This window comes from Ipomoea nil, unplaced genomic scaffold (assembly GCF_001879475.1).
Source record: "Ipomoea nil cultivar Tokyo-kokei standard unplaced genomic scaffold, Asagao_1.1 scaffold1026, whole genome shotgun sequence".
NCBI lineage: Eukaryota > Viridiplantae > Streptophyta > Magnoliopsida > Solanales > Convolvulaceae > Ipomoea > Ipomoea nil.
Window position 1 is genome coordinate 1,842,757 of NW_017617454.1, and position 27,443 is coordinate 1,870,199.

General features: G+C 35.6%; 5 protein-coding genes across 5 annotated transcripts; 1 reads left to right on the forward strand and 4 right to left on the reverse strand.

Moving 5' to 3' along the window:
* Positions 1 to 9,152: 9,152 nt before the first annotated feature.
* Positions 9,153 to 9,997, reverse strand: LOC109180186. Its single transcript, XM_019329673.1, has one exon. The coding sequence runs from the start codon at positions 9,806 to 9,808 to the stop codon at positions 9,296 to 9,298; it is 513 nt and encodes a 170-aa protein (XP_019185218.1). The 5' UTR covers positions 9,809 to 9,997; the 3' UTR covers positions 9,153 to 9,295.
* Positions 9,998 to 13,795: 3,798 nt separating this feature from the next.
* Positions 13,796 to 15,697, reverse strand: LOC109180523 (CASP-like protein 5C3). Its single transcript, XM_019330148.1, has 3 exons — positions 15,226 to 15,697; positions 14,220 to 14,352; positions 13,796 to 14,130 (listed from the first exon to the last, which is right to left on the reverse strand). The coding sequence occupies exons 1-3, from the start codon at positions 15,354 to 15,356 to the stop codon at positions 13,936 to 13,938; spliced, it is 459 nt and encodes a 152-aa protein (XP_019185693.1). The 5' UTR covers positions 15,357 to 15,697; the 3' UTR covers positions 13,796 to 13,935.
* A 409-nt stretch (positions 15,698 to 16,106) lies between these two features.
* LOC109180520 (pentatricopeptide repeat-containing protein At1g20230-like) lies at positions 16,107 to 18,721 on the forward strand. Its single transcript, XM_019330146.1, has one exon. It carries the CDS (start codon positions 16,261 to 16,263, stop codon positions 18,307 to 18,309), a length of 2,049 nt encoding a protein of 682 aa, XP_019185691.1. The 5' UTR covers positions 16,107 to 16,260; the 3' UTR covers positions 18,310 to 18,721.
* A 158-nt stretch (positions 18,722 to 18,879) lies between these two features.
* On the reverse strand, positions 18,880 to 20,497 carry LOC109180521 (oxygen-evolving enhancer protein 1, chloroplastic). Its single transcript, XM_019330147.1, has 2 exons — positions 20,165 to 20,497; positions 18,880 to 19,761 (listed from the first exon to the last, which is right to left on the reverse strand). Exons 1-2 carry the CDS (start codon positions 20,402 to 20,404, stop codon positions 19,003 to 19,005), a joined length of 999 nt encoding a protein of 332 aa, XP_019185692.1. The 5' UTR covers positions 20,405 to 20,497; the 3' UTR covers positions 18,880 to 19,002.
* A 3,954-nt stretch (positions 20,498 to 24,451) lies between these two features.
* On the reverse strand, positions 24,452 to 26,364 carry LOC109180152 (cold-regulated 413 plasma membrane protein 2). Its single transcript, XM_019329623.1, has 4 exons — positions 26,062 to 26,364; positions 25,250 to 25,357; positions 25,091 to 25,161; positions 24,452 to 24,999 (listed from the first exon to the last, which is right to left on the reverse strand). The coding sequence occupies exons 1-4, from the start codon at positions 26,238 to 26,240 to the stop codon at positions 24,743 to 24,745; spliced, it is 615 nt and encodes a 204-aa protein (XP_019185168.1). The 5' UTR covers positions 26,241 to 26,364; the 3' UTR covers positions 24,452 to 24,742.
* Between the last annotated feature and the right edge of the window lie 1,079 nt (positions 26,365 to 27,443).

Consider the following 27,443-nt stretch of genomic DNA (forward strand, 5'->3'; position numbering starts at 1 on the left):
GGTGAATTTGGGAAAAACAATAGAGGTGAATTTATACATGCAACCTAATGAAGGACACATAATCGATGTCCCCACTGAGTTCGAGGTGTCATTGAGCTCTCAGTGACTCAGTCTCGTATTTAAGTAATTCAGTTCCCTTATTTTTAAAAAGATTCTGATATGATCTATAGTGTGCACTAGATTAATCCTGTGTTCTAATCTTACTTAACAAAGGACTACAAATTACCACAAAAAGGTAAATTAACATGAGTTGTCCATAGCTAATCAACTAAAACCAAGAAAGTTAATAGATTGATCTCGCTGGGAGTTATACTTGTAATTTTAAGATTAACAACCTGACCAACTTGACCAGATTACCTTAACGGGATATCATTTAGGGGGTGTTTGGTTCAAGTTATACAACATAACCAAGGAAATATGAAATTCCAAAGCATACATTCTCATGTTTAGTTCATGTTATTTTAGGGAACATAACCCTTCACATAGGATTTTGAAGAGAATGTAATTCCCTTACCTTAAATATTTATAAATTTTGCCATTTTAATTCTAATTTATATATATATATATATATATATATATATATATATATATATATATAGAGAGAGAGAGAGAGACACACACACACTTTAATACCCTTAATATAATTTTTTATATATTAATAAATTTAAAATTAAAATAAATAAATAAGATAACGGTATCATATATAATTTTATATATATAATAACCTTTAACCAAACAAGATTATATTTTTGGTTTAGTGAAATGGAGATGGGTATGTAAAGGATGAGGTGGTGGAGGAAGAAAGAAAAATGATTGAAGATCACATCACATGCTAACTTCTCTCAAAGAGAAGAGACATGGCTCTTCACAATTCTTTCCACTTCAATGTATTTCTCAATGCAACACGTGTTTTGTCCTTTATTTACCTATACATTTTGCGTGAAATCCACTTTATTTGTTGCCATGCTATTTCTTTTTTTGGGAAAATTTTTGCCATGCCATGGGTGATACAACTTGCATTTACGTTAATAAGATTGCCTGATCATGTTCGAGATTTAATAGGGTTGTTGAATTTCTTAAAAAAGAAACAAAAATAATAGGGTTGTTGAAAAGGGTTGCCGGGGTAGGGCCGTTCTGGTCTGCCAAAGCCTGCTATATAGTGCGAGGGACTAAAAAGTCTGTCAAAATACGGGCCTAAAATAGGTTGGCTCGCCTTAGTCCCGTAGACTTTTGTGGGGGTTCACCAAATTTAAAATGTTAAATTTAAATAAAAATTAATATGAAAAAGTTTATAAGTGTATACTAAAATAATTTGAATAGTTTAAACATATATTAATGCATTTGTAATTTGTTGAACACAATGATAACTAATATAGTAATAAGTACTATATTAATAACTCACCTATATAAGAATCAAATACATAATATGTGAATCTATAAGGTAATAACAAATAATTTATACAATGTACTAGTTACTAATATATTTTTTCAATATAAATAAATAAATTATATATATATATTAATAATGTATACATATAACATACCAGGCGGACTTAGTGACCCCTCGTTGACCCACCAAGCCCACAATTTATCGTGGCGGGCTAAAAAAACTCACCTAAATACAGGTCATAAAATCTAAAATTTGGCGCGCCAAAATGGCGGGACAGGACACACTAACCTATCGAGTTAAGTCCGTTTTGACAACAATTTATCTCAGTTTTTTCACAAAAGATGTAGATAATGATTGTGCATGATAAATATTATTTATATAGATCAACTCATTGCAATGAGGATTGGGTAACAGGTATAACTAGGGATGGCAACAGGGCAGGGTGGGTGGGGGGAGTATACTACCCGTCCCCGACCCCGATCCCGCCCCCGTCCCCATCCCCATATACCCGGCGGGGAGTTGAAAATAATCTCCATCTCCGCCCTCGCGGGGAATTAGGCGGGGACGGAGAATCCTCGTCCCCCATTAATTTTTAGTTAAAATCTTAAATTAGTGTAACTTTTAAATTTAAAAATTTAAAATCTACATCTTAATTGTAAAAATATTTAATATATATATATATATATATCCTGTACAGTGACTAATATATATGTAACGTATTGCCCTTCACTGTACAGTGTATTACATTGTTTTTACACACACACACACACACACACACACACACACACACACACATATATATATATATATATATACACACACTAATTTATTTATTTATTTATTTATTATAATATTTATTCGGGGACGGGGCGGGGAGTGGTATCCTAGTCCCCAACGGGAAATTACATACATTCTTCGTCCCATCCCCATTTCCCAAAAATTTTTCAAATCCTCGTCTCCGTTGGGGCGGAGATCGGAGATCCCAATTGGGGACGGGGCACATTGTCATCCCTAATTATAACGTGTATTGTGTACAAAGTAAAATTCGAGTTCCAAAGGATTGACGGCTATGGTCCAATTTTGGGTTCTAAAAGTCGATGCTTTTCAATCGTTATACCCTACACCACGGCGCATATAGTACTGTGCGCCGCGCGCCTCCCAAAACGACGTCGTTTTGGGAGGCGCGGTAGGAAGTTGCTGGGATTATGTGTATTTGTTCACACAGTTATGTGTATTAGTTCATACAGTTATGTGTATTAGTTCATACAGTTATGTACATTTTTTATACAATTATGTACATTCTTTTTATACAATTATGTACATCCGAATCGGAAAATTTGTGTGTATTATGTTAATAGTTGATGTGTATTATGTTAAAAGTTTATGTTTATTATGTATTATGTTAGATTATGTGTATTATCTTTTAAAAAGAGTATGTATATTTTGTTATATAATTATGTACATTCATGTATACAATTATGTGTATTCTAGTATAACATTATGTACATTCTTGAACAGCGGGTTTTTTTTTTTAAGAAAAAACTACTGCCATTCACTGGGGCGGAGAATTTAAAAAAAAAAAAGTTTAAAACGACGTCGTTTTGCATTTCAACGCGCGCCGTGGTGTAGGATATAAATTTCCGATGCTTTTGGTTAAAAAAATAAAAAAAAAATAGTCGCTGCTTTTGGTGGGTTTGGACTTTGGTATACAAACTTCTGCTTTGTGGGATCTAAGCTATTTTTAAGATTGGACCAACGGCTATACTTCTGTTACTGCGCCCAGTCCAAAACGAAAAATATTACAAATACCAAGCTTTGACCCAATATCTATTAATTTCGTGGCAATTTATATCATGGACCAGGGTTCATATAGCATTATGAACTCTGAATCAAAACAACGAAGTACAAAATTTATATTCATAAGGTAAAGAATTTTATAACACAAGACATATACACATGTTATATATTTACTTATTTTTCAAATCTAATTCAGGTCAATAATTTATGTTCATAGGCACAGAATTCCATAACACAAGACACAGAAATTCATTACATAAAACACAATTACTAATTTATTTAAGGTATAAAATTCATACTCTTAAAGTACAGTGTTGGTTTTAGGGTTTTCGGACCCAGGGATTCAGGGAAGTCCAACACAACCGTGGTTGGTGAATTCACGTTTCAAACAAGACTATGAATTCTAAGAAAGAATGACTATGAATCTTGGTATTTTGCTTATACTTTTTCCGCCAATCCTTCACTTGGGGTCCCTTTACACTCTCTAACGGCCCCCTTTTTATAGTTGGTCACTCTTGGTAATTTAAATACATACATTGAAGTGCCATTATGGGGCTTATTGAATCTAGGGGCTGTTGGGCTACTGTTACTGGGCCTCTCAATGGCCTGTTTGACCGAGCATTGAAGGTAACTCTTAAATGACAACAGCTATCTGTTGGACCGACCTCTGCTCGTGCCGACCACTTGCTCGCGCCGACCCTTGGGACTCGGCTGTATCTATCTCTGGGCTTCCTTTTGGCCCGTGATGCTCGCTTCCTTTTTTTTTTTTTCTTTGTTGGGGCTGATCCCTTGTGGGCCCAACCTTCTTCTCTTCTATCTGAGCCCTATTCTAGGCCATTGGATCTGCACCCCATCATACATAATTTCGTAACACAAGATATAAAAACTCACAACATAAGACACATACGCATACACCAGAGTTCAGAATGCAAGATGAACACTTAACCATGGTATAGGGATTGGAATTTTATCAGTCTCGTCATCATCATTATTTTTTAAAAAATATATATAATTTTAGTCCGAGGTTATATTATACATTTGGTCCTCAATTATTGTATATATATTTTTAAATTTAGTCTTAGATTTTTTTTTTTTTCTCAATGACTATCAAATTCTTCTAAAATTTGATCAATTTATCAGCTAAATTTGTATAATTTTCATCAATATTAATTCTAAGGCTACTTTTATTCACCTGTGTGGTCCGCATGATATTCAAATTTTAATTACAAAAATGAAGTTTCAAATATCTCACATTGTTGGTTTTGTGGGGTTGGAAGGCCTATATAAATATGGAAGTATTAAACACAAAATAAATTGGAGAATTTTTTTTTCTTTACGTAAAAATCGTAAGGTGGAAATCATTTATATTTTTTGGTGGTGTCAACTGTCAAGGTAAAATTTACTATTTTAGATTTAAATTTGTTATATAAAATATTATCTTAAATTCATTATTAGTATTATTTTATAGTTTTTCAATATAAATAACTGAAAAAAGTATATAGAAGATTTACTCTCCTAATGCAATATTAGGAAATTGAATAAGTTGTTATATGGGATTTCATGCATTCTCCATGGTCATATAGTCGCAAATTTAAAATTTTAAATTTTAAAAAAATAATTACTAGGGGCAGCTGGTGGAAATAACGTGAATTGGATGGGTGAATCAGCGAAGAATGTAACGACGAAATAATATCTGGAGGAGAGAAAATGACACATATGTCCATATATGGTAATATTCCCTTTTCCTGGATTACACTGAACCGGAATGCGGATAAGATTCGTGGATTCCCTCCTATCCCAATTTTCGTATTTGTGGTGCTCAGTCCATATCGGGTGGGAACCCATTCCATTCCACTTCACATAATTCATAAGAATTAATTTCACTTTTGGTCCCACGACTTTTGAGTTCTTATCACTTTTGGTGCACAATTTTAAATTTTTTCAATTTCGGTGCCTAACTTTGTTATTTTTATCAGTTTAGGTCCTTCTAGCCAAATTAACGGTAAAATATTTCCAGATTTTATATTTTAGGGGCAAAATCGTCATCCCATGGAAAGATCTTCAATATTTAAACAAAAGAAAAATCATATTAAGAGGAAAAGAAGAGTTTGCCAATGGTCGAAACTATAAATCCCATAGATCTGTCTGGTTTCTGCCCATCTTCCCCATTATTCTCATCATCAAACACCTATAGATATGATTTTACGGTGATTTTGTTTAGATATTGAAGATGTTTCCTTGGGATGACGATTTTACCCCTAACAATATAAAATCCAACAACATTTCGCTGTCAATTTGACCGAAAGGACCAAAATTGATAAAAATAACAAAGTTAGACACCAAAATTAAAAAAATTTAAAGTTGTGCACCAAAAATGATAGAACATCAAAAGTCGTGGGACCAAAAGTGAAATTAATTCTAATTCATAATTCCATCAGTCATCAGAGGTTAGCCAAATGTACATCTCATTCCCATTTGTCTCTTCAATTGGTGCCAAGCTTGAAATTGACAACTTTTTAATTACTTTTTGTTATATAATACATAAAATATAATATAGTATAAATTTTGTTATTTAGTTAACGCGGAATAACTTTTGTATTTTACGTAGAATTTATTATTCTAAGTGACACTTTTTGACCAAAAAAGCACATTGCTATCCAGCATCTCGTTTATCTGTTACGCGTTTGGTTGGGAGAGAGAATTAAGAAGGAAAAAAATTATAATTCAGGGGAAAAGAATAAGGTAGATACAAAATAGAAATTCGAATTACATTGTTTGGTAAAGAATAATTAAATTATTGAATATGTGGAAAAAAAGTGACATAAAAACTAAAATGCCATTTTGTAAGGATAAAAATGTCATTTTTATATCTTTTTCCTTTCGATGCTATGTTGAATTGGAATTCATACGTGGATGTATGAATTTTAATTCAACGAATGGTAGGAATTACAATTCTCTCTAAGTAAACAATGTAATTTGGAAATTTAAATAATTGTGTTGTAATTGCATATTTTAATTATTACACCCAATCAAACACTCCATTAATTATTTGCATTCTTCTCATTTATATATGTTTTTTGTTTAACATTCTTCCTATTCTCATATATTTTGGTTTAATTTGTGTGGATCTAGAACAAAAAACCATCACAAACGATATGGTGAGATAATCCATAAACTTAGAACACACATCACACGAGTTAAACTTTGGATTTTTCTAGCCGTATCAACAGTTTTATCAACTATTTTAAATTATTAGGTTAATATTAGTATATTACCGTATTTTAATAATAAAAAATTATAAATATTTTACAAAAATAAAAATAATAATGGGGAACAAAAGCATGCTCCACCACTACCAAATTTTTGTTGATATATGATTTCGCTATACGTCTCGAGTTCCCATCCCATCACATTTCAAAAAGTGTCCATGATTCCAATGAATTATTATTTGTATTTATAATAACAATGTTATTGATTGAGAAATGTTTGCATGTGTGATTAAAAAATAAGAGAGGTTAAGAAAGAAAAAAAAAAAAAAAAAAAAAAAAAGAGATAAGCTTCAGATTAACGCATTTGTCTGGGCAATGTGGTTATGCTTCACGCAATTAGGGTGCTACTTTTTTTTCTTGGTGGGTCCCACAAGTATGATAAAAATCAAGACTTTGCATGAATTGAAGACTCCTAACCCTCTCTCTCTCCCCCACATATGTTTAAAAACCTGTAAAAATCTTTCAAAATCCACTATTGTAAATGTCCTTAAAAGGTTTTTGTATACTTTTAAATGTCAAGCGAAAATAATAATAATAATAATAAAAATAATAGGTGCTAAACATTTGTATTCAGATGACATCTTAGTAGCTCTCTTTGAGAGTAGGTCACGTAATTGAGTCCCGTCATATTAATTATTAACACTTCTAAAATTAATAATTGAAATGGGAGTAAGTGCAGCAAAATGATTTAATTTGCTAAAAATTTTCACATGTCAATGCCTACCGCCAGCACAGGGGTAATGAGTTGAACTTTGAATAAATTCTCGATAACTTTATGAATACATACAAAGTTATAATCGAAAAAGCATATATGCATGTTTTGCACCGTCAATGTTTTCCAACCAATGGATCTAATAATAAATTCATAATATTTACTATTCACCAAATTACAACTTTTTGAGTTGGTAAAGTGGTAGGACCATCTCATCTCATCTTCTATCAACTCTTTTCTCTTTTTCGTCATTAATAAAGTCCATTTGCACCAACCTTTTCCTATACCCATAGGATTAAGGTATATGTTACAATTAAAGATAGTTTTTTCTTCTTTTTTTTTTTTTTTTTTTTTTTTTTTCATATAAAACTGTTTACACACTATATATGTAAATTAATGTATGTGCACAATTTCATATATATTTAATATTATTATTTTTTATAAAAAATTAAAAGATATATTATGACTCAACTTAATAGCTTTATTTGGTCGAAGTATACGGGTAAAAACGTACTACATAGTAGACATACTTGATAAGCATGTTGTGTTAAGTAGAAAATGTATTACTTATATTGAAAGTAGTTAATAATTTGAGTACAATAGACTATAGTTCATTACAATTGAGTTTAGGATGCTCTCTTTTTAATTAGTTTGTATTGTGTAGGTGAATTGCAATTGGCCGGCTATCTTAACAATCAAGCTGGTAGAGTGTCTTATATATTTATATTGGAGAGGCACAAAACATGTTGAAGAGTCGTTGAAAGTGTCGACGTGGTGCCTAGCTAGCGACTGGGTGCTCAATTCAATCATGCTATGTGATAGCTGTTGATATGATATATGGTTGGTTAAAAGACGACAAATCTAACATATTTTATTGACACTGACTCGATCGGATTCTCGACTTCCATAACCATAAAAGGCCTGCCAGCACACAACACTTAGATTTTTGAGCCAATAAATTAAAACTGCCCAATATACCATCAAAACTAATTAAATTTAAACAAAGAAGTATATATCATATTTATTGTTTTTATATATTCTAGAATGAAAATGAAAATGATGTTGACAATTAGAATGCTAACACCCATAAATTAAATTAGCACATCAATTTATGTAGATGTGATTTGTTCAGAATTGAAGTATTGATGGGAGCTAGTTTAAATGACAATAACTATATATATGTAGCTGCCAACTAGCTAATTAATAATCCAACTTAGCTTGCACTATTGAACCGTGTAATAAATTGATTGACCTTAATTGAGACCACATTATCTGCACCAAAATATTGGTCACATATACATACACGCAGTACATCATCCTGTATTGGTCGGATTAGATCAACATCGTCCACAGTTCTAAGCATTTCATTTGTTTTTTTCAGTATATCATAAAATTTTCACAGTCAGACATACTAATTAATCACCTCCAACAGCTATCTCTATGTCCAAAGTAAGGATCGAATCTATAATCTTTAGGTTCTAAGCATAAATGATTGCATGTCCATGATATACATACATATATATATATATATATATATATATATATATATATATATATATATATACATGCATGCAAATGTTAAATGGGAAAAATCCAAAACGTGCGCGTATATGTTTTGGCAGAGAACAGGAACATGGGTACTCGACCTCGGTTTTCTCAATGTCGAGGCTTTTGGTTGGAACATGCGAAGCATCGGATTCGGCTTAGCTGGCTTGCCGGTGACCTCTGGTCTGCCATGATCGTGACATCAGTGCATGAATATATGCATGATAAAAACTCAATTAAGTTGGTTAAACTGTTAATTCTAATAATTATAAAATTATAAATTTGATTTTAATTAAAAATTCTATAATTTCTCGCAGGGACCTTAGTTTAGAAATATATATTCATGGCCGCTATGATGAGGTTGTTATTTACCGAATAAAATATAGTTTGATGGGAAGGTACGTTGTTTCTGGGGCTTTAAGCAAATCAAGAATGGCAATAAACGTAAACGTCGGGTTTAAACTATCGACCAAATGGTGTCCGGCCAACAAATTATATTAACCTCAAATGATTTGTTACGCTACCTCGTACACTAATTATTTACAAAAATGAAATAATGGATCACTGTCAAGATGGTTACGTCTATTCCGGTATCGCGCTCAACTTCGCCGCGAATTTCCCCGATCTCCGCCGCCCGGTGCCATCTCCGTTACTACTTCTTCCGGCGTTCGACGACTGTCTAACTACAGACCCATCCCCGGCCGCCGCTGCCTTGGACCCCTTCTCGACGGGAAAATCGAGGGTTTTCCGGCGACACCCGCATTTCTTGTCGCACGCTCCGCCGCCGCTCTTGGTCAACGCGGAGCTGGCTTTGACGGCCAATGCGGCCATTTCCTCGGCCTGGAGGCGGCGCTTCAAGCGGCTCAACGGCAGCGCGAAGTAGAGCTGTCCCGGTTGGAGCTCCTCGTCGCCGCTTACCGCGGAGACAACGTCGCCGAAGTCCATTTCGTCGGAGTTACATATAAAGATGGTCGGGTCCTTCTGTAAAACGTGGGAGGCCTTCACCGGGTACGAAAACTCCTCCAACCTCCCATCCGTTAGTATCAACTTCGCCGTCGCCACCGACGTCGACTCGCAGGAAGTGCATATACCCATGCCGGCCGGCGATTTTCAGAACTCCGTTCGATCAGATGGATGGATTGTTGAAGCGAGATGGTGGGAACGAGGGCTAATGGGGGCGTTAAATATTGGTGGTATGGCGTGAATAGTAGCGTAGCCACGTCAAAGTTGTCATGTAGCGAATTGAAGAAATGAATGCTTCCCAGTATTCTTTTATATTTTCATTGAGTTTCGTTCTGGCAGGGATCAGTCATTACAGGCCCAGTTTGCCAACCTGTAAATTCATGGGTGACAGCTTGTACAACGATAGTCATTTCGACAATGACCCACGTTTTGCGCTGAAATTGCCATTTTGCCCCTGGCACCTTCATGGAAAACTCTAACGCCGTTACCCCACTCACCAGCGAGCTCCGCAATCGAGTGTATTCTCGTTTTTCCTGCATAGTCAGCTCAATTGATTCATGAATGATAGACTGTTACGAGTCTGGCAATCACATTGTGTGAATGACTCATTGTAGGCACGATTCTAAAGTGTGGGCCCTTAGGGCATAGCCAGCTCAATTGATATATAAATGATAGACTGTGAGCACTGACTTAGAATCAAGTCTTCTTCTACGATTCTAAAGTGTGGGTCTTTAGGGCAAGGAATTTCATCTTGGGTAAAGTGTATTTTTGTCTTTTTGTTTTCCTTAAAATGGTGTTTACACACTAATATATGTGATTTGGGATCATTTCAAGATTTTGGATATCCCTAAAAATATCACAGAAAATTGAGTGCACGATCACGAGAATCAGGGGTGGGAGGGCGAAATTCTTGACGGCGTTAAGTTGCGGTTGATATTTCAAAGTGGGGAATGGAGGAAAACGGTCAGAAGGGAAGGGCGGAATAGGAAAGGGATTTCACGTGATAAGATGGTGGGGGATAAAGGGTAGCTTTTATTGGGAGGGGTGGGTGTGGGATTGGATGGGATTTTGAAGTGAAATTCAGAATTGATTAAACACGCACAAGTGGGGTTCGGCAATACCAATACGAGAAAGGACACTAATTACGTGTCCGCATGAATAGCTCAAGTGATTATAAAGGTGAAAAATTAGAAAGAATATTTAGGAATCGAGTTTCACCAGTCACAGTGTGGGAATAATCTGAGGGGACTTATTGTGCCCAGTAAGTAAAAGGAGCTCATTTAATGATACACACAGAGTCGTATACCTTAAATCATCTAAGCTTTTTAGGGTCAATGGGTAGAACTCAAGGGCAATAATCCCAACACAAAGTTGTTATTTTTAATTTGCTATTAGTTTTAAGACCACTTTCACCATTTATAAATGTTTTTATTGTTAAGGAATTAAAAATATATAATATAAGTTGGAATGGGAAAAATGTTGCGGGCCTAGAGAAGAGAGGATGGCATTTAATTTGCAGGGCAAGGTGACTATAAAGACACCAAGACCCTGTGCCAGATTGTGATGTATGCACCAGAAGATTCTATCTTTGATAAGTGTGAAGATTCCATCATCTACTCATCAGTGATACTGTACACACCAAATGTAATTTTATTCCTTATTCTATTCGATATTCTCATCACTATAAAACTAATTTAAATTCATCTCAAAATGTATCTGGTGGGTTAAGTACGCAGACTCAACCTATATGATTGGACTCTGAACTCAACCCAAGTGGTCGATCGGCCTAGGACATTGTAACTCGAAAGTTGTGGAAATGCATTGCTTCATTCTAGGGAAGAACGGAATATGGCCCTGTTTGGCAATGCTAAGCTAGGAGCTTATAGCTTATTTTAAGCTACTAATAAGCTATAAGTTCTGTTTGGTAATGTTCTCAAAATAAGCTCCTAGCTTAAAACAAGAGCTTATTTTGGAACGCTACTTTAGGTAGCGTTTCAAAATAAGCTACTAGCTTCCTAACTTTTTTTCCATCTTTACCCTTATTATTTTAAAGTAATGACATATTTGAACCTTATGAATTAAAACTCTTTCTCTTCCCCTATCCCAACTTTCACGTCAATCCCTTCCTTAGTCTTGTTTCCTGCTAAACAATTATGTTGAAACTTTAGCTTCTTCTTCTTATTATTATTATTATTATTATTATTATTATTATTATTATTATTATTAATGTTATTTTTAAATTAGCAATATGGCTTCAATCTCAACAATATTGATACTTCATTATGGGATGCTGGATCATAATCATGCTAATAATTTTATTTTAAAAAGTGTTTACTTTTTTTGGAAGATGAAATGTTAAATTTTAATAGGTAAACAAACTAATTTAAATTTTATGAAGATGTCCTTTTTAGTCTTTTTACATTTATCAGCTTATCAAAAATCTAATTTTACCAAACACTTTCAATCATAACAGCTAGTTTAACAGCTTTTCAATTTTCAGCTCCGAGCTTATAGCTTTTCAGCATTCAGCTCCTTTTCAGCTATCAGCTCCTAGCTTATAGCTTTTCAGCTGGGTTTGCCAAACAGAGCCTATGTCAAAAGATCTGAGTTAATTTAAAGAGATTACGCTATTACCTATCTTATATTTGTCATTGAGTATCAAGGAATTATATTATTGCCCCCCGAAAATTTGTTTAGTTAAATGCGTATCAATAATTTGTGGAATCATCACACATAATATGTGTAGATTCTAAAAAATTATGGGAATTACAATATAACTCATATTGTACTTGATTAAAGACGAACACACGAGTGTGAAGAACAATAAATATTTTCAAAGATACGAGTAACAGGGGAGAGAGGTTAGAGATGACGTGGCATGGTGGCCAGGAAGGATGAACGACGGTGCGGTTAGCGAAGAGGGTGGGTTATACCCAACAACCCGACATCAACTTACGTACACCGATCTGTGTTTGTTGGGATTCCATTGAATCCCCCCACAAAACACCCTTTCTGCATTTCTATGTCCTTCTATTTCTTTCATTTTTATAACATTTTAAATCCAATTTCAGATATATTATTGCCCCCTTCATTACCTAAGCACATACCTAAAAATGGAAGTAGTCTTAATTATTTGATTTGATAATTGATGCAAAATCTTCAATGAAGAGACAAAGATCTAACAAAGAAATAAAGATAATAATTCAATTAGGTCAGTTCCCTGTTGAGCATATAATCATTAATGTGCAATCCATCCAACTATAAGCTTAGGCTTTTTAGTTGAGATGGCGGTCAATATGTTGTTTCAAGTTCATCAAACACACTTGAAGAGGTGTGCTGATCCAACATCATATATAAAAACATAAATATACAATTCAACTATCAGTTTAATCTTTTAGTTGGGGCGACAAATTTAAATTTATTATTTAAAAGAATGCAGAATTTCCAGTTAATTTATTTGAAGAACTTCAAGTGATAGTAGAGCTAGCGATGCATGCACGTGCAGCCAATTGGGTTGCAACTTGCAAGATGATTCGATCTTGAATGGTATATATGAGTTAGGCATGTCTATTGTCTTATCCTCATCAAGTCAAACCCTAGTTTAAATTAATAAGCACCCCCAAATAATTAAACCACAATAATTAGATGGCATGTAAAGTTAATGATTGTTGCAGGGGTTACAAGTTCGACTCTCAGTAAGGTGGCCTTGGTTTGCGCTGGTCAAATATAAACAACTTAAGTGAGTTTATCTCTTTGTGGTCAGGTTTCCCGTCTATCGTTACATGGTCGGAGAAGAATGGTATATATTGCCTTCATTTTTTTTGTAGCTGGAGATATTAAACCCCAAGAGTTGTTGGGAATGAACATGGTCATCATTCTATAACAGTAATATGTTCATTGCTTCATAGGTTATCCATTAAGGTGGTGGGACTAATGTCATCTGCTGTGTCTTATAAATTATAATACCTTTATCCGGTTGTTCCATAATAGAACAAAGTTGTCCACCAACTTGATCATTAATCTCTTCATTTGCACTTCTTTTTCTTCATCATTGATACCCCCCAAGGAAGGTTCCTTTGCCTAGATTCATGTAGTTTTCTCGGGTTTTTTTTCGAAAAAAAAAAAAAAAAAAGGTTAAATTGATCTGCTTTGAAACTCTGCTGCAGTGACATCATGTTCTGGGGAACAAATTCTATAAGCAATTACATTTGGTTTCCGGATGAGATGCCCTGAGCAAGATGTTTCCGAAATTAAAGTATTTACAGAGATGGAAGAAGCCACAGGTTGAAGAGAGACGAGCTGAATTCAAGAAACCAACACAAGACGGCCATGGCAGCAGACAGTTGGTATCGGTTGCACAAGAACTCGCTGCAGGGCGAGGCCCCGGAAGTGAGCAGGAAGTCTGCCACGCTTGCAGCCGAGCAGGATGCAGCGAGAGACATAAACGAGAGCACCTGTTATACCAAATGCAATATGTTCTTAAGTTTTCTCATCAGTGTTCGTTTACAAATAAGCTGAACGATCGAGGTGCTTAGTTGCTTACCCAGTCTCCAAATACGAGGATGGATATCAGTCCCGGTTGAAGAGGTGGACGCCTGAAGAATATGCAGATAACGTCTGCAATTGCTAACGAGAGGCTCCATGGTATCAGTAAACCCATGATTGTCACCAAAAAGCTGCAATCATTACAATACCACACTATATAAACTTCTTATATCAAATCTATTCCCCAAATTCAGCCATATAACAACGCGATTATGCAATCAAGAAAAGACTAAACATAAAACTAGTTAACTGTTAACAAGAAAACACAGATGGAACAACTTGCAAAAGTCTTAATTGTTGGAAATTCAAGATTTCAGTCTTTCCTTTTTCTTTTAATAAACTTTTTCCAACCATGAACTATGATCTTCCTATCTATAACCTCTGTCAACTGCTTTAAGCCTTTAAGGTTGTTACTTTCTTCTATCCACTTTCCACTAAACACCAGCATTGATGCCATTTGTAAACTGAAAACACAGCTCCCTTTACAAAGAGTCATTGTTTTGCTTGGTGCAACACTATAATATATTAAAATATTAACACTTTCTTGATTCCATCGTCTCACAAATGATAAAGACTAAGCTCAAGTTGGTCACCTAACTTGTTAACCATAAGATTACAACTTAGGCTCCCCTTTTTGGTCTGAGCCGATATGAACAATTTAGGCTGGTTTAACTCATTGTGGTCCTTTGCTGCCTAGGATACGGGATATACTTAGTGCACACCCTCGATAATGATTGCGATTTCCCTAGTCACCCAGGAAAAGCACAAAACTTTCAAGTTTATTGGTCTATAAAACATTTAGTATAATCATCAACAGTTTATGATTGTGATCCTATAATCTACATATGTATGTTTGCAAGGCAGAAACCTGAAAACCCAAAAACATGATGGAACAAAAGAAGCTGATCAAACAAGAAATTCAACAAGCAAATCAAGAACAGGGAAAAGGAAGGAAACCCAATCAAGAATTAGCTGATAAATCAGAAAAAAATAAAATAAAATACCAGAAGGCAGTATAACTGTAGAACTCAACATCCAAGCACATGAAAATCAGAGACGCAACGGAGAAGACAGTCTGCCCCAATCTCAAAGCTAAACTAGCACTAGTTCCAAAAGCTCCCGGCACCTCATCCATGGCTGCTGCATGCCACACCGCCGCCGCCGCCTGGTTTTCTCTTCTCTGGCGATGAAGATGATCTGGATTCCAAGCGTTCGCCGTTGCGATTGAATAGTCGGCTTGAAGGGCCGTGCCGCGAAGCCCATCCTCAGGAATAATGGAAAAATTGGGAATTTATTGAGACTGCTGTAACGGATTGTAATCTAATGCTACATACCCAGAACTCCATATGGTAGAACACTGGTAACATTAAAAGAACGTCGTGCTGTTTTTAACTAGGAAGGACATTAAATTGTCGGAAAGTAAAGAACCGGTAAGAGAGAAATGAAATGGCGTCAACACTTCTTCCTATGTTATTATTATTATTTTCTTTTATTACTTACAAAGTAATATCTCTTTTTTTAATTTAGTGAAACATAAAGTTCTAATTAGAATTCAAGTTTATAATTTTCTTCTCCCAAATTTATAATTTTCTATTCAAAAATATCACTTCATACTATTAAAAATAAATTATACTAAAAAGATATTTTTGATTCTGTTCAGTAAATGATTGTTAGTTGTTAGTTGATTTAGTTAATTAGCGATATAACTAATTGATAATATTAACTGATTGTAAAAAAAAAATATTTAATAAATTAATTATTAACTAATAGCTGTGTGATATAATTTTTTTTGTCAAAAAATTAATTGAAAAATTTATTTTGAACAATTTTTTTAAAGTTTAGCATTTTATTGATAAGAATTGAAGTATACTATTGAAAATTGAGATATAGTGGGGTCTACAATAGATTTGAGAAAGCATGCTATACTTGGAGAGAAGCTATAAACCAAATGATCTTTTTTCGTTCTTTTGGGAAGTTTTAGCACGCTGAGCAACCAAACGCGAATCAAGAATTATTTAACATCGTTGTGAAGCTTCTCCATGCACGCGAAGCTATCTACAAACCTCAAGTTCTTTAACGCGTGTGTAAATTATGGGGATTTGTGGCGTGCCCGGCAGCTGCTTGATAATATTCCTGACCCAGATTTGCGGTCGTGGACGGTACTGATTTCTGCTTACACGAAATGGGGTCGTCCGAGAGAAGCAATAGGAGTCTACGATGAACTTCGAAGCCGGAATGTCGATCCTGATCAGTTGGCGGTATTGTCTGTTGCCAAGGCTTGTGCTTCCGCAAGGGACCTAAGAAAGGCAAAAGAGATTCGTGAAGATGTTATTAGGTTGGGGTTTCAGTCTGAGCTGGTGGTTGGGAATGCGTTGATTGATATGTTCGGGAAGTGCAAATACTCTGAAGGCGCAAGAAAGGTTTTTGACGATTTAAGGGTGAAGGATGTCATTTCTTGGACTTCTATGTGTTCTTGCTATGTGAAATGTAGGCTTCCCAGAGAGGCTATCCAGGTTTTTTCTGGGATGGTGTTGGGTGGGGTAAGGCCAAACTCAGTGACATTGTCATCTGTTCTTCCCGCCTGTTCGGATTTGAAGTATTTGCGTCTGGGCAGAGAGATTCATGGACATGTTATCAGGAAAGGAATGGAAGATAATGTGTTTGTAAGCAGTGCACTTGTTGACATGTATGCTAGTTGTTCAAGCATCAAGAAAGCAGAATTGGTATTCCTCAACATGCCCAGCCCCAGGCGTGATGTTGTGCTATGGAATGTAGTCCTGTCAGCTTACTTCTCACATGGGGAATGTGAGAAGGCTCTTGGTATGTTTGGTCGTATGAGAAATGAACTTGTGAAGCTGAATCATGATTCCTGGAATGCTGTTATTTGTGGGTGTGCACAAAGTGGCCGAACAGAACAAGCGCTTGCATTACTTGCTGAGATGCAGCACTCTGGGACCAAACCCAATTTAATCACAATTAACAGCGTCTTGCCTGTTTGTACACATCTAGAAAGCCTGAGAGCAGGAAAGGAGATTCATGGTTTTGTGTTTCGACATGGGTTTTCAATGGACATCACTGTTGCCACTGCTCTGCTATTCTTGTATGCAAAATGTGGCGCTTTGGAACTGTCAAGCAGAGTTTTCAACTTGATACCAACTAAGGACACTGTTGCTTGGAACACAATGATTTTTGCAAATTCAATGCATGGAAATGGAGAGGAAGCCTTGTTTCTTTTCAATGAAATGCTAAGCTCTGGGCTACAGCCAAACGCCATGACTTTTACAGCTGTACTATCTGGTTGTAGCCACTCACAGTTAGTTGATGAAGGTTTGATGATCTTTCATTCAATGACCAAGGATCATGGAGTTGAACCTGAAGCAGAACACTATTCATGTGTGGTTGATGTTCTAAGCCGTGCAGGTTGTCTGGAAGAGGCATATCGCTTCATCCAAGAGATGCCTATAGAACCAAGTGCAAGTGCATGGGGAGCATTACTTGCTGCATGCAAGGTATATAATAATGTTGATTTGGGGCGAATTGCTGCAAATCAACTGTTTGAGGTTGAACCGCAAAACCCTGGAAACTATGTTATGTTATCAAACATCTTTGAAGCTTCCAAGCTACGGGAAGAAGCATCAAAAACCAGGGATATGATGAGAGCTAGAGGAATTACAAAATTGCCAGGGTGTAGTTGGCTTCGAGTGAAAAATAAGACTTACTCGTTCGTTGCTGGTGATAAAAGCAATGTCCAGATTGATGAAATTTACAAATTTTTGGATGAAATTTGCGAGGAGATGAGAGTGGCAGGGCAGTTACCAAATACTGATTTTGTACTTCAAGATCTTGATACAGAGGAGAAGGAATACAGTCTGTGCAATCACAGTGAGAAGCTTGCTGTTGCCTTTGGGATACTCAATTTGAATGGTGCATCAACTCTTACTGTCTTTAAGAACTTGAGAATATGTGGGGACTGCCATAATGTTATCAAATTTATAGCAAAAACTGTTGGGGTGCGAATCATTGTGCGAGATTCCTTACGGTTTCATCACTTTAAGGATGGCTCGTGTTCCTGCAAGGATTTCTGGTGAAGCGATACGGCTACCCAGTGTTATGCAACCTTTTGAGGTATATTCTCTTTCATTTTGTTCAGGTGAAAATCATAAAGAAAAATTCCTTTAAATTACAGTTATTTCTTCCTTCCTCATTCTTCATCACCACTTGGTTCACATGCATTATTTAGAGCACCTCTTAGGACTGTCTGGATAGTAACCTGATTTATATGGGAAGCTATTGAAAAACCATAATGCAAAAGAATAATTTTATCAAAGTTATATTAGTGTTATTTCAATTTGGAAGTAAAAGTTTCTTGTGGGTTCTCTCCATCACACATGCTTGATTAACAACTTTTTAGCTTTTGTTTTGATTCAATACAAAATCTAAACAAATTATAGGATTTATAGGCTAAATTATTTCCTTTGAAATGAATTTTGTAAGCCTATTCTCTTTTACCCTCTTCCATAATCCATGTTAATAAAAAAGTTGAGTTTCACTTTATGGTTGCTTTCAACTCCCTCATTTTGTTTTCCAGATCAAAGTGTTCATTATCAGCAACACCTCATGATTTAGAATATTTGCATCTTTCTGTTATATTCTAGGGCTGAGTAACTGCAATACTTGGTATACAGGCAAGGGAATCATTTCAAGTCTTCTCTAATGGATCACAGAAAATTTGATACAAGAAACCTCAAGCCAAGAAATTGATACATCGATATTTAAAATATTTATGACTCAAGTTGGGCATACCAGATCCCTTGGATTTTCACTTCCTTGGGAGCCTTTGCCCCCAAATCAGTATCAGATGGCTGAATGCTCTCGAACACTCCAATCACCTCTCCGGTCTCTGGCTTGCTCTGGGTAACACTCAAGGTAATCTTTCCTGTTGAAGATGAAGCATTTTTGACATTCTCCTTCTCGAGTTCCTCTTCATCTCCTCTCCCACCAGCAGGCAATGCAACTGCATTGTCATAACCAGTAGATCCACCTCTTCCCTTTGGGTCAAGGAAAGATGAACCCCTGTATGATGGCACTAGAAACTCTCCACTAAAGCTGGATGGCTTTCCAGTGGCAACAAGCTGCTTGACGGTAAAGAGAAAGGGCACACGCTCACCACCAGGAAGTTGAACTGTTACAGCAGCATAGTCGATCCCATCCTTCTCCTCAAACTTAACTGTGCCATCAGGCGAGACTTCAAAGGGTCCCTCAATCTCATCCAGGGTGTATGTCAAACGGGTCATCAGCTTAGTGTTTTGGAATTCTGGCGGGGCATTCTTGCTCACACTCTCAGCCTTCACAGTGAATGATGTTGGCTCTAAGCAGAACTTCTTTGCATTGTATTTGCCTGGCTTGAACGCAAAGCTGTCAACACCCCCTTCAATGGTCGGGCACTGGTTAGCAGTTCCAGATCCCTTCACTTCCAAGTAAGTCTTGCTCTGGATCTCATCGAATGTTAGCCGTTTTGGAACTCCTTCAGCATTTGCTCCCTGTATATCCAATAAGTCACCCAAATTCATACTAAACAAGGGGAATCAAGATAAAAGAATGGTAGTACCCATATAGAAAGGACAACATTAATCAATTCCAGAATAACAATTGGATGTGATTAGCATAATCAAAAATAGACCAAGGTCTAGAGGTTTCAGCAACAGTTTGACTGTAATCATACTATTCTTGGAAGGTATGCTGTTTGCCTGTTTTCTAATTCAGACAATGAGATATAGAATTACTCTGTGCATTATTCAAACTGATCAAACAATCATTGGCATAGATCCATAGCTATATACTATATTACAGTAACTCTACATGAAAATAACATTCCAGTACTTATTCTATACAGGTTATCAAGATTCAAGAAGTTAAAGAGTAAAGGTGGAAGTTAGAACATACTGAAACAACAAGGGCAGAAGTGGCAAGAGCAAAGCCAGCAACTTTGGCAGCATCAGAGCACCTCTGAGCCAAGTCCTTGAGATCAGCCTGCAGGGAGCAAGTGAGCCTGGCAGTGCCCGGTTCGACGCCGAAGGCTTTGCTGACACTCAGAGCAGACCTCAACTGGTTAGTGCTTCTTCCTTGAACACCAACCTTGGCTGGTTGCATGAGAGTTGCAGCAGCTTGTAGTGAGGCTGCCATTGTTTTTTGTGGTTGATCAGTGTTTCCCAAGTATGTGTTTTTCTTTCTTCTTATTAGAAAGTAGGAAGTGGGAGTGGGTTGTGCAGGGAAATTGGTGGCTTTGATGTTAGTAGGATAAGATATGGGGATAAGGTGTTCTTTCGTTGGTTGGTCTGGCTGATGCCCTCTTGGCTTGGCATGTTGCCACGTGGCAAACTTAAGGTTAAGGATAAAGATACTCCCTACTCAAATCTGACCAGGGAATTCATCCACAACCACAAGGAAAACAACAGAAAGACATGATTTTTGAACATTGTATATATATATGATTTTCTTATTCTGGTGGGTAGTAATGTATATGACATTGACGAATATTTATCAATTATAATGAATTGTGTGTAGGAAATTAGAATTTGATCGATAGAACTGAGAATCATATATCTTTATGGTATATTAGGGGCGCAAAAGCTTAAGTTTTTAAAGATCAAGCAAAATGTTCTTATTTATTTATTTTTTTTGTTTGTAATACTATTGCTCTGTTACATTGTAGTATTTGTTCATAGATACTTTTTCAACCTACTAAAGTTATTTTATGCCACTGGAGCTCAAACCCATGACCTCTCATTTGAAAAAGCCACTACAATATATATATATATATATATATATATATATATATATATATATATATATATATTTTTGTAATACTTAATCTCTATTAAGTTTGTAATCATTCGTGTGGTCATTTAACTCGTCACTAACTAAAGTTTGTTCATTCACCAACTAGTGTTCAAAGTAAATTTCATCAGATTTTAGCTCAATTTGAGAAAGTTAGCTACAAACTAGCCTATCTCATGCCTCCCGCCCGCTACCACACGGTTGGAATGAAACCAATCTACATCTTCACCATATTGATGTTGTCTTAATAGGCGACTGGTTCACTTCACACTAGTGTGTACTTAGATTGAAAACTTTTTATGTAATAGTTATCTTATTATACTTAATTTTGAAGACTTTTCATGTAATATTTATCTTAGGAATAAGGTTCAAATTGGCCACTGAACGTAACCTGAAAGTGCAATTAGGTCACTGAACGAAAAAAAAGTGCAATTAGGCCACTGAACACTTCAAAAATGTGTAATTTCACCTGATAGCAGGTTACCCTCAATTTTAGAGTTGGCATTTTTAATAAATTTTAATTAATTTTTAATAAATTTTAATAATAAATTTTTATTAAAAAAAATTTTAAAAAAATAAAAACGACTTTATTTTATTTTTTATTTAATTTTTTCCAATTTTTTATAAAATTAATTATTAAAAATTATTTAAAAATTATTAAAAATTTGCCAACTAAGCTGCCACGTAAGCAGGTAACCTGCTAAAATTGATGGTAACCTGCTATCCGGTAAAATTGCATACGTTTGGAGAGTTCAGTGGCCTAATTGCACATTTTTTAAGTGTTCAATGGCCTAATTGCACTTTTTTTTTCGTTCAGTGGCCTAATTGCGAGTTCAGTGGCCTAATTGCACATTTTTAAGTGTTCAATGGCCTAATTGCACTTTTTTTTTCGTTCAGTGGCCTAATTGCATTTTCAGGTTACGTTCAGTGGCCAATTTGAACCTTATTCCTTTATCTTATTGTACTTAGTTTAAAGACTTTTCATGTAGTAATTATCTCTTAAGAGTTGTAAAAATCTTGTAAGTTTTCTACAAGGTTTACTATATAAGAAGAGCCTCTTTGTTTAATAAAAACATTAGAAAAATTTGAGATCAGATAAGTCATTAGTTGAGTTCCTTTCTTCAAAAAATGGTACCAAATAATGAACTTTTAGTACTCAAATAATGTACCTTAAGAAAATGTATTTTTAGTATATTTAAGTGAAGTCAAGCATTTAGTTTAAGAGTTAAATCCAGCGAAGGTCCTTTATCTTTGGTGACAATTTTAAATTTAGTACCAGTCTATCATTTATGTCATTTAACATCCAAATTATTATTTTTATGAACACTTTTGGTCCTATTAGTCAATCTAGATTGGTTCACTCAATATCCACAATTAATGAACTAAATATCCATAAATTCATAACTATATATCCACAGTGAATGAATGAAGTAAATATCTACAATGAATAAACTAAATATCCACAATGAATAAACTAAATATATCCAGAAATTCATAACTATATATCCACAATAATGCTATTGCCGAGAATCGAATATGAATTTTTTTTTCCTAAGTAAAACGCGCGTTTTTAGTCAAAACGACGTCGTTTTGCATCGTATACACCCTGGTGCATTCGGTTGCACAACATAACTATTGATCTCCCTACTGTGTGGACTGATCTTCCCCCTTCTTTCATCTTAAACTCTCTTTATCTTGAAATTCATTAATGAAAGTTTTCTTTTCTTCTTCTTCTTCTACTTCTTCTTCTTCTTCAAAAAAAAAAAAACTCCTTACGAAACTTTTGCCACCTAAGATCTAATTCATTGCCAATTTAAGTTAAAACTCCTTTGCCAATCAGGGTATAAAATTTTTCTATAAATCCAAATGAAAATCAAAGTTTATCAACTCATAACAACACAAACTAGGTAACCAATTCTCCTCCGACCCCTGAGCATCATCACAAGTCCATCAATAACAATTATTTAGGTTAAAATTTAATCAATATGATCAAAAATAATTTATTAACTTCTCTTCTTCAAGTTTAAAAATACTCCGTATAAGGTAGTACTCCATTGTTACAGAATTTTCCTGCATTCTTTTTAAAATGATAGCCATTTTCTTTGAGAACTAACTAAATCCAAAATCATTAATTTTCAAAAATAAAAGCACAATCTTTTAGTCTGGGAATCTCCGAATAACAATCTAAAAAAAATCAAAAAACAAAATTTATCAAAAAGATCATAACTTCAATGTTTAATAGCTTTAGAAATATGCATAATCATCTCAATTTCATTGGAATAATCTATCTGACAGAGAGTGTTCTATTCCCACGACCAGAAGACAAAAACGTACGATTAACATTATAAGTGGCTCAAAAGTGCTTGAAAACAATCAGAGTTACCCCTCAAACATAAGAGGCTTCTCAATCAATGTAGAGAATATTTCTCATCATTGCCACCATTATTCTGATGCTATAAATATTGTTAAAACTTCAAGAAATTGAGGGGAAAAAGTGAATAAAAAAAGGGTATAAATCAGTAAAGAAAATGGGGTCTTTTGGGGGCGGCGAAGGGGTGGTTGTTGTTCTTCCCAGATTCACCACCCAATGATTTGATTGGGTCATTGAAATCCAAGAAAAATATTTAACTGAAGAGATGATAAAGAGGAAATAATGATTACTAATAATAACAATAATAATAGAAAATTGATGGGTCATTGAGTACCTGCAGCTAATAGTGTTAAGCAATGAGGGGAGTTGCAGAAGGAGGAACTAAACGGCTCCCCACTACTTATAGCCGTCAGTAATCGCTTTCTCCGTTTTAGGGTTTTACCATGGCCGCAATTTCTGCAAATACACCTTGGGTTTTCGTTGGTTTGGGCTTAACAGAGAAGCCCAATTTTTCACTTGTGGGCTCGCCTAAGGAAGGTGTATGTATGACTATTTATGTGTGGCTCATCTAAGGAAGGTGTATATGTTTTAAGGAACTAGGTTTTTTATGTAGGGCTGTCAAAACGGGTTGGCGAAATAGGACCCACAAAAGTCCGTCATATAGCAGGGACGAACTAAAAACCTACTAAAATATGGGCCTTAAAATATCAAAGCCCTACCACGTTCTTTTTGTCGGGCAGGACGAGCCGGGCAGGTTGTATATGTTTTAAGGAACTAACTTTTCTGTGTAAGGCTGTCGAAACGGGCTAGCGGGATAAGGCCCATAAAAGCCCGTCATATAACAGGGACGGACTAAAAAGCCCACCAAAATATGGGCTCAAAATATCCAAGCCCACCCCATCCTTTTTGCGGGGCAGGGCAAGGCGGGCTAAGCCCGTTTTGACGGTTCGTGTTGGTTTAAGTTTTACTTAGATTAGAACATTGAGCGAGGGTTAGGTATGTTGGAACAAGTGAATGGTATGTTGAGTTCCTTTGGAATCTAAATCCCTTTCTTGATAAAGATTCTACATGGAAGATGGCACAATGAATAATATATAACCAAGCAAACCATTCCAGATTCCAGTAGATTCAATATGACAGACAACCTAGTACTAAGACAAACTCACCAACTTAACAAATCATCAGACAAAGTCCATGATGAATATTGTACACAATCCAAGTTTTGCTTTCAACACAACCCAGAAAAACACAATTCTGGAATCCAGAAAGAGCTAATGGCAAACCATTGTCCAAACTCTGAGATGACCACTAATTCAGTGAACAAAATGAAGAACCAGAGACCAGATTGGGTACACCAACAAGAGGATAATGCCTACTGTGTTCGATATACCATGGCTTTGAGTGAAGGAATTGCGGAATCCACCAGACGCCCGGATGTGTTCTTGGAGCAGATAACAGCCGATCACGAGACATATCGCTGTCCCAACCCAGCTCTCTCTTATGGTGTAAGCGAAGAAGTTGGGAGAAACCACGAGAAGTAGGATTAGCGAGCCAGGCATTTCCAACCAGTCTGCATGATCCAAGAAACAGTTGATTACCAATTACCACAACAATGGTGCAGCAAATACAGTTATACAGTTCACCATTGCAGATTCACTTACCTGGGAAATGTCGTGGGAAGAACAGTCTTATCACGACTGCTACGAGAGCAATCCATTTCCCAACTTCTCCCCTGAATTGTAGAATAAACTGGTTGATTTATAATCTTGTTCTGGTAACAAAATACGAGGATTAAGCACGGGACAAATTGAGATGTTCACCTTAAAAGGTTAAATAACACATCAGGAAAACTTAAGAAGATGTAAGGGATTAGAAGCGCGGTCAGCATGTTTGTTCTCCAGTTTGTTCGGTCCAATATGAGCAAATAACTGCAGCCAATATGTGAACAGATATAAGTATAGAATCTCACTAGGAAACTTTGAAAGTTAGAAACAACAATTGATTTCATAGAATCATTTTTACCCCATCCTAGTTTATGAATTTATTCATGTTGTTCTACCTTAAACTCTTGATGTTGCCTAACAATGTGTGTAAAAGTGCAACTTCTAAAAGATTTCAGAAAGCTATTTCTGATTAAGCTAGGAACCTATGCTTGTTGAGCATGTAGCCATTAATGTGCAATCCAACTATTAACTTAACTTGTAGTTGAGATATTAACCATTAATGTGCAATCCAACTATTAGTTTAAATTTTTAGTTGAGATGGAGCACATGCTTCAATTATGCTGATCACCAATGGTAATGTAGACATAATCAATCCAGATAAGTGATGTCAATCTCAAAGGGATTTGATCAAACCCAAAAAGGGAAAGCCAGAAATGACAGTATTGTATGTTTCTTGCACAATTATAAACAATGACCAAATCCAATTGAGAAGTCAATACACATTATTTTAACAAATCTCTCAAAGAAAGTACTAACAGAAAGCAAAAAAAAAAAAAGAAATATTTCACATCAATCAACCGCTGGAAGAATGGGTAGGTTATTGGGATCGGATTAAAAAAGATTAAAAATTGAAACTTTGGGAATAAGAATTGAATATGGGCAGGTGAGAAAGTGAAAGAGGAAGTTACATGGCGGCAAAGGAGGCGACCCATTTAAGAAAAGAAGTGCCGAAGCCGAGACCGCCGAGGTTGGCGGCGTGTTTAAGGAGGTTGTTGGCGGCGGCCTTGAGGTCTCTGAGGTCGGCATTGATGAGTTCCTGGCCGGAAACTTCATCGGTCTTCATAGCCAAGTAATCCATCCTCCTCATTTCCCTTCTCCCACAGATCTGCTTCTGATCTTCTTCTATCCACAAAACCACAGAGATCAATCAATACCGCTACTCCTTTTACTATACCAGTGGATATAGTCTGGCAATTGGGTTTCTGTAATTATGACGATGAAGATGTCGACGGAGTTGACAACTGGCCATTCTGTGGGCCATGCTACCAGACCACGTGGAAATTCTTGAATTGTCTACAATTTCGCCGTAGTTTGTTGGTTGTCCCTTCAATGTCGAATCAGCAATACAAGATCCTCATCCAACCACCTCGTAAGTCGTAACTATATGTGCCGACTATTTCTAAATTGGTTACCTATAATTTTTTTTTTTTAATGTTACTGGCTATATTACAATGTAGTATCTGTTCATAATTACTTTTTTAATTTATTGAAGTACAAGGAGTCAATAATGCTTTCACTGAAGCTTGAACTGGTTACCTATAATTAATCGGCTCAAATTGTCAATAAGTTAAAAATAAATTTTAAATGACGCTTTTTATCTTACTAGTAATTCACCCCTGCGATGCACAGGGAAAAAATTATGTTATTATAAATAAAAATAAAAAATAAAAAAATAAAATATTTTAAATTATTTAATATAATAATATTTTTGAGCTTCCATTGGTTAAGTATTTATTATTTCTATAGAATACAAAATTATAATTAAAATTTTGTATGGTTAATATAATCTCTAATTATGTACATAATTATATTGATTTATTCTTAATTGTATTTCATCTATATTATAATTTTCACAATACGAATAATAACTAAGATAATTACATTTAGAAAGCAAATTTCAAATTTTGTATGAGTAAATTTAAACTCTAATTGAACACATTTTTATATGATTATATAATATATTTTTTATGCACATGTTATTCCATAAACTCAAATGTCATTTTATAAGTCCAAGACCACTTTTTGTGGAGATAATTCTGGTAGGGAATATCCCGACCGACATAGCTTCACCACGACCGAGGAGTCTTTGTCTCTTTCTCCTTGTCTTTGCAGGTAACAGGTCGGGCTCCTTGAGAAGAACCCGGTCGGGAACCGACCGGGAGTTGCCCAAGCGATGGTGTCAACCCCGAACGGTAGTCCTTCGGCGAGAGAGCTGACTAAAGACACGTGGCGGCTCTTTACATCGACAGGCAGGGCACCCAGGAGGATGGCACGTGGTGGCTACGTGGAA

What these genes read in the sequence shown, in the direction of transcription:
- LOC109180521 (XM_019330147.1), bottom strand. Translation starts at nt 20,404, where the DNA reads ATGGCAGCCTCACTACAAGCTGCTGCAACTCTCATGCAACCAGCCAAG. An exon ending in CTTCTGCCCTTGTTGTTTCA is followed by an intron (nt 19,762 to 20,164) that starts GTATGTTCTAAC and finishes TTGGATATACAG; the next exon opens with GGAGCAAATGCTGAAGGAGT.
- LOC109180523 (XM_019330148.1), bottom strand. Translation starts at nt 15,356, where the DNA reads ATGGATGAGGTGCCGGGAGCTTTTGGAACTAGTGCTAGTTTAGCTTTG. An exon ending in TACAGTTATACTGCCTTCTG is followed by an intron (nt 14,353 to 15,225) that starts GTATTTTATTTT and finishes TAATGATTGCAG; the next exon opens with CTTTTTGGTGACAATCATGG. An exon ending in TCCTCGTATTTGGAGACTGG is followed by an intron (nt 14,131 to 14,219) that starts GTAAGCAACTAA and finishes TTGGTATAACAG; the next exon opens with GTGCTCTCGTTTATGTCTCT.
- LOC109180152 (XM_019329623.1), bottom strand. Translation starts at nt 26,240, where the DNA reads ATGAGGAGGATGGATTACTTGGCTATGAAGACCGATGAAGTTTCCGGC. An exon ending in GTCGCCTCCTTTGCCGCCAT is followed by an intron (nt 25,358 to 26,061) that starts GTAACTTCCTCT and finishes TATTGGCTGCAG; the next exon opens with TTATTTGCTCATATTGGACC. An exon ending in GTGTTATTTAACCTTTTAAG is followed by an intron (nt 25,162 to 25,249) that starts GTGAACATCTCA and finishes TCTACAATTCAG; the next exon opens with GGGAGAAGTTGGGAAATGGA.
- LOC109180520 (XM_019330146.1), top strand. Translation starts at nt 16,261, where the DNA reads ATGCACGCGAAGCTATCTACAAACCTCAAGTTCTTTAACGCGTGTGTA.
- LOC109180186 (XM_019329673.1), bottom strand. Translation starts at nt 9,808, where the DNA reads ATGGGTATATGCACTTCCTGCGAGTCGACGTCGGTGGCGACGGCGAAG.